This window comes from Lolium perenne, chromosome 5, assembly GCF_019359855.2.
Source record: "Lolium perenne isolate Kyuss_39 chromosome 5, Kyuss_2.0, whole genome shotgun sequence".
Lineage (NCBI taxonomy): Eukaryota > Viridiplantae > Streptophyta > Magnoliopsida > Poales > Poaceae > Lolium > Lolium perenne.
Genome location: NC_067248.2, coordinates 196,679,599 through 196,692,877, shown reverse-complemented (window position 1 = coordinate 196,692,877; position 13,279 = coordinate 196,679,599). Strand labels below are relative to the sequence as shown.

Sequence of the window (13,279 nt, the reverse complement as noted above, 5' to 3'; positions counted from 1 at the left end):
CACAATCTGCAGTAAGCAAGGACATTACAAGAAGAGCGCGGGAAGCAAAGGGAACATAGAAAAAAATCGGGGATCATCAGATCATAAAGCACAAATGCAAAGACAAATCACTTTGAAGGTTATGCACAGAGACAAAAGCTCATCTCACTTGGCCAATTGCACAACATGCTCCATATGTAACATCTGTGATATAAATGATCGGTTTTTAAACCTACTTGTGTTCCCCAATCCTTCACCATCTAGTTCAGTTCAGCATTATTTGATCTGTACTTTATTGACCGGGGTATTGGGGAACTCATAAAATGGCGTAGAAGAGCGAATGCAAATGAGTGTATGATATGGGAACTACAAAGTTACATGTAAATGTAACTGTAAGCTTCAACAGGAAGTCGATGCAAAATCACTGATCACACATAAAAAATGCATACCAGTTAAGAACTGAATAGCCAACACACGAACCTAAATGTCCATACTTCCAGAAAATGATTATTACAGGACAATACAGCATTTATGACCATAACTAAAGGGCTCACTCTGTAAGCTACATAAATGCTATGATAAAAGAGACGGAGGAACAAACGAAGATGATGTGATGATGGGCGTAACCGGAAAGGGTGGCACTCGAATCCTGTCTTGTCCCTGGTACAATGAGGCTGGCATGTCCTGGCAAATTTTCCTTTTGGTTTTTCCGTTTGACTTCCCTAATACATGATGCCCCTCTTCACATAATGCAGTCATTGCTACTTTTGAAACTAAACAGAATTCTACAAATATGGTAGCATGACACTAATTTGAGTGATCAAATATATTAGATAACCTGGACTAACTAGAGATATAATCGTGGCGTCCTTGACTACCACAGTTAGTCATGCGCCTGCCAGAGTAGGCGATTCCCCGAAAGGAATGCACAAAACGAGTAGTATTTGATACTCTTTGTTGATAAGCTTCTAATAAGAAATGAGAAAAGAAGGGATACGTGTTCAATAACTCTACAGATGGTTTGAAAGGTTAGCATAGTAGAATTTTATGTTGAATCAACTTTACCAAGCAAAACCAAGTCTGTCATGTAAGGTAAACGAAGCAATTGAGGAATACCACAGGTAGGTATAAGGGTAAAAAGTGGTACCTTTTTAGGCGCCAGGTAAAAGGACAGTCAGAAGAAAATCACACACATTTGAGCAGACAGACAGATTTCTCTTGTGATAAATAAAAGTTGATGATTTATTTTAGACTATCCATAACTCAGTGAACAGAGGTGGTTTCCCCGCCCTCCGTGCCTAGACCATACAACACACCGGCGTATCTCTCGGTCAACCCGCCAAAGTAGGAGTCCTTGAGCTTGTTGAACGACAGCGCGGTGAGCAGGGAGTCGGATCCCGCCTGGTGGCAGATCCCGACCCGCTCGACGTCGAGCAGCTCGGCGAGCTTGTTGAGGCCGCCGTGGAGGCTGTTGCAGAAGCGCATGAGGTGCTTGATGTCGTAGACGACGGGGAAGTAGATCCGGATGAGGTCGAAGAACCCCGCGCTGGTGTCGGGCAGGGTTGAGCCGGTGAGCAGCTTGAGGAGGTACCCGAAGTCGTAGCCGCTGTGGAAGGTGACCCAGTGGATGTCCGGGTTGAGCACGACGCCGGAGGACATGAGCAGCTCGGCGAAGCGGCGCGCGCAGGCGCCGTCGGAGGCGTGGCGCGCGAAGTCGATCCCGCTGCGCCGGAGCAGGTCGATGGAGTCGGCGGCGGCCACGTCGGTGCGCGGGTCGAAGCCCCGGAAGTTGAACTGCCAGACGCAGGGGCGGTTGTTTGGGGTGGGGAGGGTGCCGTCGGAGTTGGAGAAGGTGAGGCCCAGCTGGATGAGCTTGAGCATGTCGACGTTGGCCTTGAGCGTGGCGTAGTTGAAGTCGGCGGGGGACTTGAAGGTGCCCAGCGGGCGGCAGACCACGCCCGGGAACTCCGTGTCCATGGCCACGTACGGGTAGTCGTCCACGAGGTCCCGGATCACCGCGAACTCGGCCTCGAGGTTGTCCGCCCACACCTCGCGGATCTCCACCCCCTCGGGCTTCTCGACGGCCGGCGTCGCCATCGGCTGCCGCGCATCCAAAGATTCGAGCTTTTTCGACGCTTGTCCTTCCTGGAAGCTGCTACGGTTGGCGGGATGGATGGAGGGTGGAGCGGCGGGGACCACGGGTCACCGGCGCGGGTGGGCGCCGCCGTGGGGCGCGGCGGGAGGAGGAGATCTAGGGGGCAGGCGGAGGAGGGGAGCTTGGGATTGGGGATTCGGTGGGGAAGAAGATGAGATGAGGGAGGGACGAATGGGGAAAGTGGGTGACGTGCGCCGCCCGGGTAGGGTAGGGTTGGTGCCACGTGGCGGGACCCACCGATGGCGGGACCCGCGGCATGATTGCCGGACGAGAGCGTGCAGAGGGATCTGTCTTCCTGCCCGGTGGGCCCAATTTTCGTGTGGAGGTGAGGGTGGCACGTCAGGGGGCATAGGCTGTGGATTGGAACGAGCAACCAAGGAAACCAGGGAAAGGGTAGATGAGCAATTTGGTTTTGTTTTGCTTCCTTCCAATAAGAGAAGGAGAGGTTGGTGGATTTTCTTTGAATTGGGTTTGGTGATTGTAAATCTCCCTTTCTCACGTTATTTCTTTCCCTTTCTCTACCTTTGTTTTATCTATACTAGGTTGATCTATTCTAAAATATAAATATTTTATTTTTTTCAAGAAATAGATGTATCTACAACTAAAATGTGTCTAAATACATCTTGACACTTTTAACGAATTACCTCATACATTAATAAAGAAATGGTTCATGACATGGTTCCATTTTATTACATCCGCAGACTCTTGCAAATAAAATGTTGATATGCTCTATAAGTTCAGATTTCAACCGAGACACTTATTTGAGTACAGAGTGGGAATAAAATTGTATGTCTCCTACAATTGGTCATGGAGTTCCTTGGGATCTCGTGGATGTGTTTTGAAGGTTTGGGGCTTGTTTGATTCAAAGGAGCAACATAGGAATAGAGAGTTTTGTTTTGTTTCCACACAAAAAAAAAAAACAAGAAGAAATGGAGAGGTTGGTGGATTTTCTTTTACTTGGGGTTTGATCATTGTAATTTTGAAGGTTTTCGGCTTGTTTGATTCTAAGGAGCAACATAGCAATAGGGAATATTCCTACGGAGCCACTAGTTATCCGCTAAATATAAAGGAATGGTACAAACGAATACACATACTCCCTCCTACCCATAATAAATGTCGAGACTTTAATTCAAAATTGAACTGAATTGAACTAAAGCTTTTACATTCTTGTCTAAATAAAATTGAGTCACTTATTTCCAACGGAGATTGTATAATTCTTTTTTTTACCTTGCCCCGTTTCAAATGGCATTTTGTGGAAAGAATAAGGACGGCCATGCATTTTACTCTTCTGCTCCCTGCCTCCTGTGCCATGTGCCAAGTGCCGATCGCATCTAGAGAGAGCAGCGGGTGAGGGGAATGGGCAGGCAAGGTCGGCCGCCGGAACAGCTGAGGAGGGAAGGCGCTGGGGGCCGCTGCTGCGCCTAGGTTTGGCCGCCTGCGCCATGGATGTGGGCGCCGCGCCCGGGGGAAAGAGGATTGGCAACTTTTTTGGAGTGGTGGGGGAGAAGGAGAGGAGAGAGGCATGGGATGCGCCCGGCGGTGGAGCCGTGGAGTAACTGAATTTTGCTGCATTCCTAACTGAACTTGGCTGCTGCTGCTAATTGAATACTATCTGCTGCTAACCGCTATTGCTGAAAATGAGAAGTGAGAGATACGAGTCGATGCTGATGCTGACTTCTGGTAGTACTGTTGCAGAGAGGAAGAAAAGGTAGATGCGCTGCTGCTGCTTGATATCGCTGATTGTGGCGCTGCTTGATATCGCTGAGAGATCATTCTGGGGAGGTAGCGCGAGAGGTAAGATGTGCTTGCTCACTGCTAGTTCTCGTGCCATATATGAATTCTTTACATTACCAAATGTTTAGCGAAATGAAGCATCCTGCACCGCCTGAAGTGTAATATGGGCTAAAGGATAATAATTAGTTTCGGTTGATCTTGATTCTGCTGCTACGAGGTTGTATAGAAATCGCTATTGCTAGAAATTACCACTGCTAGTGTTGCTGAGGACGACGACTATGTTCTTCTACAGAAATTGCTACGGCTAGAAATTGGCATTGTTGGTAGTTGAAATGGTGGTTATATGATATTATTAAAATATAGGAGAGGGAATACAGACAATCTGCTGGACAACTAGAATATGTTGAGAGTGAATATTTTTATACCATTGTCTATATGGAAATATAGACAACTAAATACGGACAAGATGCTATAGATGCTCTAAGGACTGGTACGCCTAGCCGCCTATGATTTTTCATTTCTGCTTAGTGTTCAATACTTCAAATGACTATGGAATTTTATTTTTCTTTGAATTGATACAGTATTGATTCAATCTACTCAAGCTCTGAGCGGACTAAAAATGACAGAAACTTTGAACTAGGTAATCTCTTGGTAGTGGTACACTGTCATGTACCAAACTACCTTGAGACTTTAAGCAATGTAAATGGATGAAGTCAACGGATGTAGCAAAGGTAAAATAGCCAAAGATGCTTAGCCATGTTGTTTTTAAACTTGTTTAGTTCAGCCTCATATTATATTTGCTTATGTCAGTTATCAACCATGTACCAATTGATCAAAGTCAGGACATTGATGTATCTACTATACAGATTGATTTACCTACTTGGAATATAGCAGGTTGCAGTTTTAAAGGACATCAACAGCAAAGGACTCTTGTTATCCTACATAATTTCAATCCGAAGAATTAGACTTACGAGTATTTCTAAATAAATAGTGATATCTGCACATTTGGTTCTTTCAACTAGTACCCGTTAGTCGTTATGCTTTGTTCAAAATATGGTACCCTAGTTCTTTTATGGGGAAACTTCACAATTTCGTTCATCATCGTTAATTATTTAACCTCTTCTGAATGAGAGGGGTACGTGTCCATGTTACCACTCAAATTTAGTAATGAACTTGTTTCGGAGAGTTGACTTGTGAAAACCCAATGAGACAGAGACATCTTATCCAATGAATTCTCAAATTGTCCATCAGAAGGTACCACCAAGTCAGAAGAAACATGCATACCCTGTTTAACCTGTTGAGATAGAGACATCTCATCGGATGAAGTCTCAAATTGTGCATAAGAAGGCACCGCCAAGTTAGAAGAAACAAGCATATATATACCTCCAACACGGCGCACCAAAATGCCATGGATCTTCAATACCAGCAAGAAGCAATGAATTGACTGAGTTGATTTTCCCTTCTGGTCGTAGTGTCCTGCCGGCTGCTCTAGCATACCCAGAGGTCCTTGCGACCACTTAAGGTACGGCAACATCATCCATCCGTTATTGTAAACCTGTTTCTGCTTCAACGCTCGTATCTTGACCTCTGCTCCATTTACATTTCATAGAGCTTCTCGAGATGTTGAAGGGTAGAAGGTCAAAGAGAAGGAGGTGCCCTGCGTACAGACTAACCAATGACCTTGTCGTTGAGATCCTCTCTCGCCTCCCTGCCAGATCGGTCTGTCGCTTCAAGTGTGTGTCCAGGACATGGAGGGACCTCATCTCACACTCCGTAAACCGTAAGAAGCTTGCCCAGACCCTGGCTGGCTTCTTCACTATGCATGACGACGATACCGATACCATGCCATGGTCAGTTCTCCATTTCACTAATGTCTCTGGCAGAGCCCCCCCGTTGATCTCACCCTCGTTTGACTTCCTTCCAGTCCACACACGCGTCTTTCCCTTGAACAGCTGCAACGGCCTTATCCTCTGTGCATGTGATCCTATCGGGGATATGACAGAATTCCATGACTTCGTGTGCAATCCTACAACAAAAGAGTGGGTTGCATTGCCGGATTCCAAACTTGGCCACATGAGGCGGATTAGATTTCTGGGTTTCAATCCCGCCGTGTCACCCCACTTCTATGTATTTGAATTCTTTGTGGACTATGAGCGTTTCCCTCCATTGCTCAACCGAGTGGAGGTGTACTCCTCTGAAACTGGAGAACGAGTTCACAGTGAGGACAATGATGTTCTCCCTTTTGATCGTACATTGTCAAGAGGATATCGGTCTATGCGGATGATGTGGTGATTTTCATAAAGCCGGAGCGCTCGGAGTTGTGGGCCGTGAAACAAATTCTAGGCCTTTTTGGCGAGGCCTCGGGGTTGAAAGTCAACTATAGGAAGACGTCGGCCACCCTGATTCGTGGCACGCAGGAGGATGAGGTGAGGACAACCAGAATTCTTGGTTGTGAGTTGGCACAGTTCCCAATTAGATATTTGGGGCTTCAGTTGGCGCTCAGACCGCTGACGAAGGCGGAGTGGCAACCTATGCTGGACCAGGTAATCAAAAGTGTGCCATCGTGGCAGAGAGGGCTCATCCGGAGAGAGGGGAGGCTTGTGTTGGTTAATTCGGTGGTGGCGGCTAGGGCGGTGCACCAAATGGTTGTGGCTGAGGCCCCTGTGTGGCTGCTGGAGGAGATTAACAAGTGGATGAGAGCGTTCTTTTGGGCTGGCAAGGAGGAGGTGCAAGGTGGGCAATGCCTGGTGGCATGGAAAGCCATCTGCAAGCCAAAGGTGTTTGGCGGTCTTGGAGTTAAGGACCTGAGGCTGCAAGGTTTGGCGCTTAGAGTGAGATGGTTCTGGCTTCGACGCACAGACAGGACAAGGCCATGGCAGGGCTTGCCAGAGCTCAAGGACCCTGAGGCAGAGGAGGTGTTTCAGAGCCTCGCACACTTCCATGTGGGAGATGGGCTATCAACATACTTCTGGAAGGATAGATGGATTGGCGGATTTACCGCCGCGGATTTGGCACCGGAAGTGGTGGCAAGGGTCCCAACGAGGAGGAAAAATGAGAGGCTTGTAGGAGAGGCTTTACAGGGGGATGGATGGATCGATGACATGACGGGAGAGATGACGGAGGAGCTCTGGAGGGAATGTCTCACTCTTTGGGAGGCAGTTGAGTCGGTGCCGAGAGAGGCTGAAGGCCCGGACCACATCTCCTGGAAAGGGGTGGAATCTGGCAGATATACGGCGAAACATACCTACGGCATGCTCTGCCAAGGGAGCGTGAGATGGAGCATGTGTAAGCCAGTATGGGGCTCCTTCTCCCCTATGAAATGCAAGATGTTTGCATGGCTGGCCCTGAGATACCGGCTATGGACCTCGGACAGGAGGGCGAGACATGGGCTCCAGGAGCACCCGAACGCTTGCTACACATGCCTTCAGGAGGAGGACAATGTGGATCACATTCTAACGCTTTGCCCCTATGCGAGACAGGTATGGTGCAGGGTTCTTCATAGTGCGAGCCTTCAGATGGCGGACCCAGGGTACATAGGCAACCTGCAGAGATGGTGGACGGAGGCCCGCAAACGAGTGAGGAGGATAGACAGGAAACGTTTCGACTCCATGGTGATCTGCACGACATGGACACTCTGGAAGCAACGCAACGCTAGGGCTTTCGGAGACACTAGGAAGCAGAAGAATGTCGAGCAAATGCTGCAGGAGATCAGAGAGGAGTTCCAGCTCTGGGAGAGAGCGAAGGGAGGTAGGAGTATTCATGTCGCGAGAGAGTAGGCTTAGGCGGAGTTAGGGTGTGTGTGGGTTTTCGGGCTCGATGTTCGCATCGGGTCACCGAATCTTGTAAATGTTGTTGCTCTCTTCTATAAAGATAAGGCACGCTTTGCGCGTGCTCTCGAAAAAAAAAAAATGGCTGTCTGCATTATGTCACCATTGATCATTCTATAGCCGTGCGGGATACTCAGGGGAAAGCATGCAGGAGCATACCTGCCCCTGATAATGAGGAATATGGTTTCATTCAGCAGTCCCAAGGTCGTTTGCACTATGCCAATTTTGAGTCAAGATGATGAAGATGTAATGACTCGACTAGTGGTCTATGTTCTGGAGGACTATGAAAACCAACAATGGGCATTGAAGCATACAGCTGAAGCGTCTTATGTACTTGGACGGACATGTTCTAAACATGCACGGAGGTTTGAATGGGTTGCAATCCATCCGGACTGTAACACGATCTTCTACGTTCTTGGGTGTTCTAATATATTGATGTCCTATGATATGGACCGTCAGGAAGTCCAAGCAATCTGCAGTCTTGGAAAAGACACTCAGAAGGTATATTTGCCGTATGTGCCATTGTTTTCAGAGTCTCAAGCTTTGCACTTATAACACGAATATGAGACCGGTGCCTTTATAACAACTGGATCTTGACTAGGGGTCAATTTCTTCTCTCCATGTAGCAGAGGGCTTGGCATGTCTTGCCTCTGTTTTATTATTCAAGCAATGTTGTTTTATTCTGGATGCAACTTAGCTAATTGCTTCTTGTTTTGTTATTCAAAATTTCAATATAGTTTGTACCGTCAGTACGTGTTGTAAGAATGGTTCTGGATGTTCCGCAAATAAAAAAAAGGTTCTGGATGTTCCGCAAAAAAAAAAAGGTTCTGGACGATGGTAGATCAATATGTTGGGTTTCCATAGCATCTAAGCAAACTTTCTAGGATATAGTTCAAATAAAGGTGATGCCAACATTTCGCATCCAGCTTAATTTAAATATTGTGTTTCCAGTCGGGGGAACCATACGCATCCGATTTACAAAACTAATCAGATGTTTCTATATGGTAATCATATCATGTAAGATTGATCTTATTAGTTCTTGATCTGTATATTCTGGGGCTCATACACTTCGGATCAGAACGACCACAAGCTGCCACCATCCTTCAGAATATTTCTGAGGTAGCTTCCGTTCCATCAGCCCTCATTTTTTCCTTAAGTGTGAGGGCTGCCCTGTTTAGGATGAAACTTTTGGGTTGCTGTAACCGTAAAGAAAAAAGCTGTTGCAACCATGCCTATACCTTTTTTTTTACGAAACACAGTACAGTCGTAGATCCTCACAGAAACGCGCATACATTCACTCTATGAGCGCACACATATCATATCTATATGAGCACCTTCGAGAGACTGTGTCAAAGAAACTTCATCCGATAGGTCTTGATGAAGTCGCCACAGCGAGGCGAAACGTCGCCTCCAAATATTCCGCCTTTAATGAGACATCAAAGTGTCAAACATGCATGTACTTTCCTCGTTGTCAGAACTCAGAACTAGCAAAATGGCCCGGGAGAATGCGTGGGCAATATCTTTAGCAACTTTGTGGAACTCCTATTTATGTTGCATTTTATAAGATTTTTTTAAATGCCTCCAAACTATTTTCTATGGCGCAATCAAACAAACTCCGGTACACATTTAATTGTGTGGGAAATCAGTTTGACATGATATTCTAATTCCCGTACTCGTTTTGGAATTGTGCAAATCAAAGAGGGCCTTGTGCGACAACAATGTTCAAAATCTATGCTTCATTTAGATGACACATTGGAGCCACACAAGAAGGATCCTGTAGACCTAGTAAAAATGTCTTATTGAAACGAACATGTGGGTGCATGACTTGGAGGATGCTCGTACCTCTAGCCCGTTTGGGATCTAATCGTAACTAGTAACATTGCTACCGACTTTGCCTTCTTTGCCAAGAAGTACAAGGGAAAGCTTCCAATGCTCCTCAATGACAAGAAGAAGAAGAAGAGAACTTGCTACAACTGTGATGAAGATACCCACTTTGCAAATGAGTGCCCTTATAAGAAAATGGTAGACAAGCCAAAGTTCATCAAAGGGGTCAAGCCAAGATTGAAGCCAAACCCAATCAACGATCGATACAAGAAGAACAAGGGAAGAGCCTTCGTTGGGGCTGAGTACTTGTCCGATGAAGAAGAGGAAGATGAGGAGAAGGAGGCCGGAGTGGCCGGTTTGGCTTTCTCCAAGCCCGGGTCACTCTTCACATATGACTACTCCAAGGATTACTCCACGGAGAATGATGTTGGTTCTTCCTTCATGGCAAGAACAACTCAAGATGATGACTCCGATGACTTTCTCTCCTCTACAATCATTGGCTCTTGTCTAATGGCAAGAGAAATTGTGCGTTTAAGATCCTCGAAAGCTCTGTCTGCCTCTTCGTTCCACTAGAACTTCTCCCCTTGCTTGATTAAGGCGTAGAACGGCAACGCCTTTTCTCCCAGTCTGGCGACGAATCTGCTTAAAGCTGCGACTCGCCCAGTTAACTGCTGTATCTCTTTCAACTTTGTTGGCTTCCGCATTGTTACGATAGCTTGGATTTTTTCGGGGTTAGCTTCAATCCCTCTTGCTGAGACTAGGAAACCAAGAAGTTCTCCTGCAGGGACGCCGAAAGAACACTTCGTTGGATTCAACTTAAGGCAGAATTTGTCGAGGTTGTCGAAAGTTTCCTTCAAGTCCTCGATTAACGTTGCTCCCTTTTTTGATGTTATGACGACATCATCAATGTACATTTGTACGTTTTTCCCAATCTATGTTGCTAAGCACTTTTGCATCATCCTCTGATATGTTGATCCCGCGTTTTTCAGACCAAAAGGCATTGTTCGATAGCAAAACACGCCATAAGGTGTAACGAACGCTGTGTTGACCTCGTCCTCTTCTTTCAGTCTGATCTGGTTATAACCAGAATAAGCATCCAGGAAGGAAAGACGTTCACATCCTGCCGTGGAGGCGATAATTTGATCGATCCTTGGGAGGGGAAAGTGATCCTTTGGACAATGTTTGTTGAGACACGTAAAGTCGACGCACATGCGAAGGACCTTAGTGTTTTTCTTCGGGACCAAAACTGGGTTTGCGACCCACGTGGCCTCTGTATGCAGCTCCTTGATGAAACCAGCTTCTCTCAGTCTATCGATTTCTGACAGCATAGCTTTGCGGTTTGGCTCCGAAAAACGCCGCAAAGGTTGTTTGATTAGTCTCGCTAGTGGATCCAAATTTAGGTGGTGCTCGGCAAGTTCCCTGGGTACTCCTGGCATGTCAGCTGGACACCATGCGAAGATTTTCCAGTTCTCACGGAGGAACTCGACGAGCGCGCTTTCCTATGCGAGGTCCATGTCTGTCGCAATGGACGTCGTCTTCTTGGGATCCGTCGGGTGAATCTGCACCTCCTTAGAGTTTTTCGAAGTATTGAAAGTTGATTCCTTGTTAGGCCTTCCTACATCTGGCAACACATCGTAATCTGTCGTGAGCCTTGACGCCATGTACTCTGCCTGCATCCCGAAGGTTTCTGAGAGTCGATGAAAATCCTTGTCACATTTATCGGCTAGCGCGAAGCATCCTTTAACTGTGATTGGTCCCTTAGGTCCAGGTATCCTCCACAACAGGTATGTGTAATGTGGTACCGCCATAAACCTGGCATATGCTGGGCGCCCCAACAAAGCGTGGTACTGTGATGGGAAATCCACAACCTCAAACTCCAGCCTCTCTATTCTGTAGTTTTCTCGGGTTCCAAACTGAACGTCGAGATTGATCTTTCCCAATGGATAACTTGGCTTCTCTGGCGTAATTCCATGGAAACGCGTATCAGTTGGCTTCAGATTTGCTAGAGATATGTTCATCTTCCTTAGTGTATCTGCATACATAAGGTTTAAGCTGCTGCCTCCATCTATGAATACTCGCGATACGTCGAATCCTGCGATTACTGCTGGCAAGATAAGTGCTGATTGCCCTGGTCGAGGGACTTGCTGTGGGTGGTCCGCTATTGTGAAGCCAATGTCTTGCCCTGACCAATTGAGGTACTCAATCGTTGGTGGAGGCATCTTCTCTGCCATGAACACCTGTCGCGAGATTACTTTCTGGGCTCTATTGGATGGCCTGCCTTTCTGAATCATCGAGACCACTCCATTGGAGTTGGGATCAACATAAGGCGGTGGCGCTGGTGCTGCCTCTATTCTGAGCTGATGTCGGTTGTCATCCGTAATTGCGGGAGGAGGTGGCAAGTGAATCTCACTCCTGGGTCCTTGCTGGTTTCTATTTATCGCCTGGGCATTGGAGTGCCCTGCCCACCTTAGCATTGCCTGAAAATTTCGGCAATCCTTTTGCAAGTGTCCTGACTGTCTTTTTCCATTGTTGTCGAGATAAAAGTGCATCTGGCATGGCCCGTTCATCATTTCCTCTGGAGACACGAAAGGTCTCTGGAACCTAGGCCCATTATTTGGCCTGTTGTTTCGGGAGTCATCCCTATTGTCACCTCGCTGCTCGTTGCTCCTTTGATAATCATCCCTATTGTTTCCTCATGCGCTTGCCCGAAACCCAGCCGAAATTTGGCCAGGTGCATCATAGTTTGAGTATTGCCGAGAAAACCGGCGTCTATTTTGATAATTTCGACTGCGGTCTTCCTCTGGCGATCTATGCCGTTTGTTGTGAACAGCATCCTCTCCATCTGCCCATCTATTTGCTATCTCCATCAATGCAGATATTGTCTTTGGGTTGGTTCTCCCCAAGTCCTCGACAAAATCTCCTCGTCGGACTCCTGCGACAATCTTTGGATGTATTTTCTCATTGATTCATCTAGCTTTTGTCGACATGCTCTCAACTCCTCTAGTGATGCAGGTTTTTTGCAAGTGGACCGGAAATTCTTGACGAACACATCCTCGAAGCTATCCCAGCTGCCGATAGAACCTGGAGGAAGCTTCTTTATCCAAGATCGCGCAGCTCCACTCAGATGTACTTGGATGCTTTGCATAGCTATTACTCTGGTTCCTCCTGTTAATTTTACCGTCTCGAGATAATCGACTAGCCAATCCTCTGGATCTTGCAGGCCGTCGAATTTTTTGAAGTTATCGGGCAGCTTGAACCCCGCAGGAACTCGAGTTTTTCGGACCCTCCTTGTGAAGCACGGCAACCCGCACATATCCTCTTCATCTAACTCTGGGGAGTGTCGATGTTCCCTTCTATTTTGTCGTGCTCTGTCCACCCTTGCTTGCGCTGTTGTGTCTCTTGCTCCACCTGTTTTTTCGGGAACTGTTGCTGCTGCCGCAGGTCGTGGACTATTTTGCCTTGCTGAACCTTCGGGAGGCGTTGATGCAAACGCCGTTCCCATGGCCCCAACACCTGCCATGGCCATGTTGTACAATGCCTCCCTTGGATCTCCAGGAGGTGGCCTAGACGCGAGGATAAAGGCTTGTGTCGCCATATACCCAGCTTCCGGTGTTTTGGGGATGATGTTTCCTCGAATGTCTATTGACATAAAGGAAATGTCGAGGTTTTGCACCAAGTGCTCTCTATCAGCTTCAGGTATGTTTTGCATCCTAGATCTTGCCCTGTTCCGAGCTTCTCTATGGCTATCTCCCGAAGTTCC

The 13,279-nt window shown here is 47.1% G+C and overlaps 2 protein-coding genes across 4 annotated transcripts; one reads left to right on the top strand and one right to left on the bottom strand.

Annotated features, from left to right (window-relative positions):
* Positions 1 to 1,179: 1,179 nt before the first annotated feature.
* LOC127301573 (probable CCR4-associated factor 1 homolog 7) lies at positions 1,180 to 2,303 on the bottom strand. Its single transcript, XM_051331840.2, has one exon. It carries the CDS (start codon positions 2,074 to 2,076, stop codon positions 1,243 to 1,245), a length of 834 nt encoding a protein of 277 aa, XP_051187800.1. The 5' UTR covers positions 2,077 to 2,303; the 3' UTR covers positions 1,180 to 1,242.
* Positions 2,304 to 3,420: 1,117 nt separating this feature from the next.
* LOC127301574 (F-box protein At5g07610) lies at positions 3,421 to 6,300 on the top strand. Of its 3 annotated transcripts, none has more exons than XM_051331843.2 (3): positions 3,421 to 3,928; positions 5,123 to 5,390; positions 5,478 to 6,300. In XM_051331843.2, the coding sequence occupies exon 3, from the start codon at positions 5,489 to 5,491 to the stop codon at positions 6,158 to 6,160; it is 672 nt and encodes a 223-aa protein (XP_051187803.1). In that variant the 5' UTR covers positions 3,421 to 3,928; positions 5,123 to 5,390; positions 5,478 to 5,488; the 3' UTR covers positions 6,161 to 6,300. The 3 variants fall into 3 exon arrangements, with proteins under 3 accessions (XP_051187803.1, XP_051187801.1, XP_071676362.1); XM_051331841.2 differs by having other exon boundaries at positions 5,120 to 5,390; XM_071820261.1 differs by lacking the exon at positions 3,421 to 3,928 and adding an exon at positions 3,954 to 4,599 and having other exon boundaries at positions 5,120 to 5,390.
* The last annotated feature ends 6,979 nt before the right edge of the window (positions 6,301 to 13,279 follow it).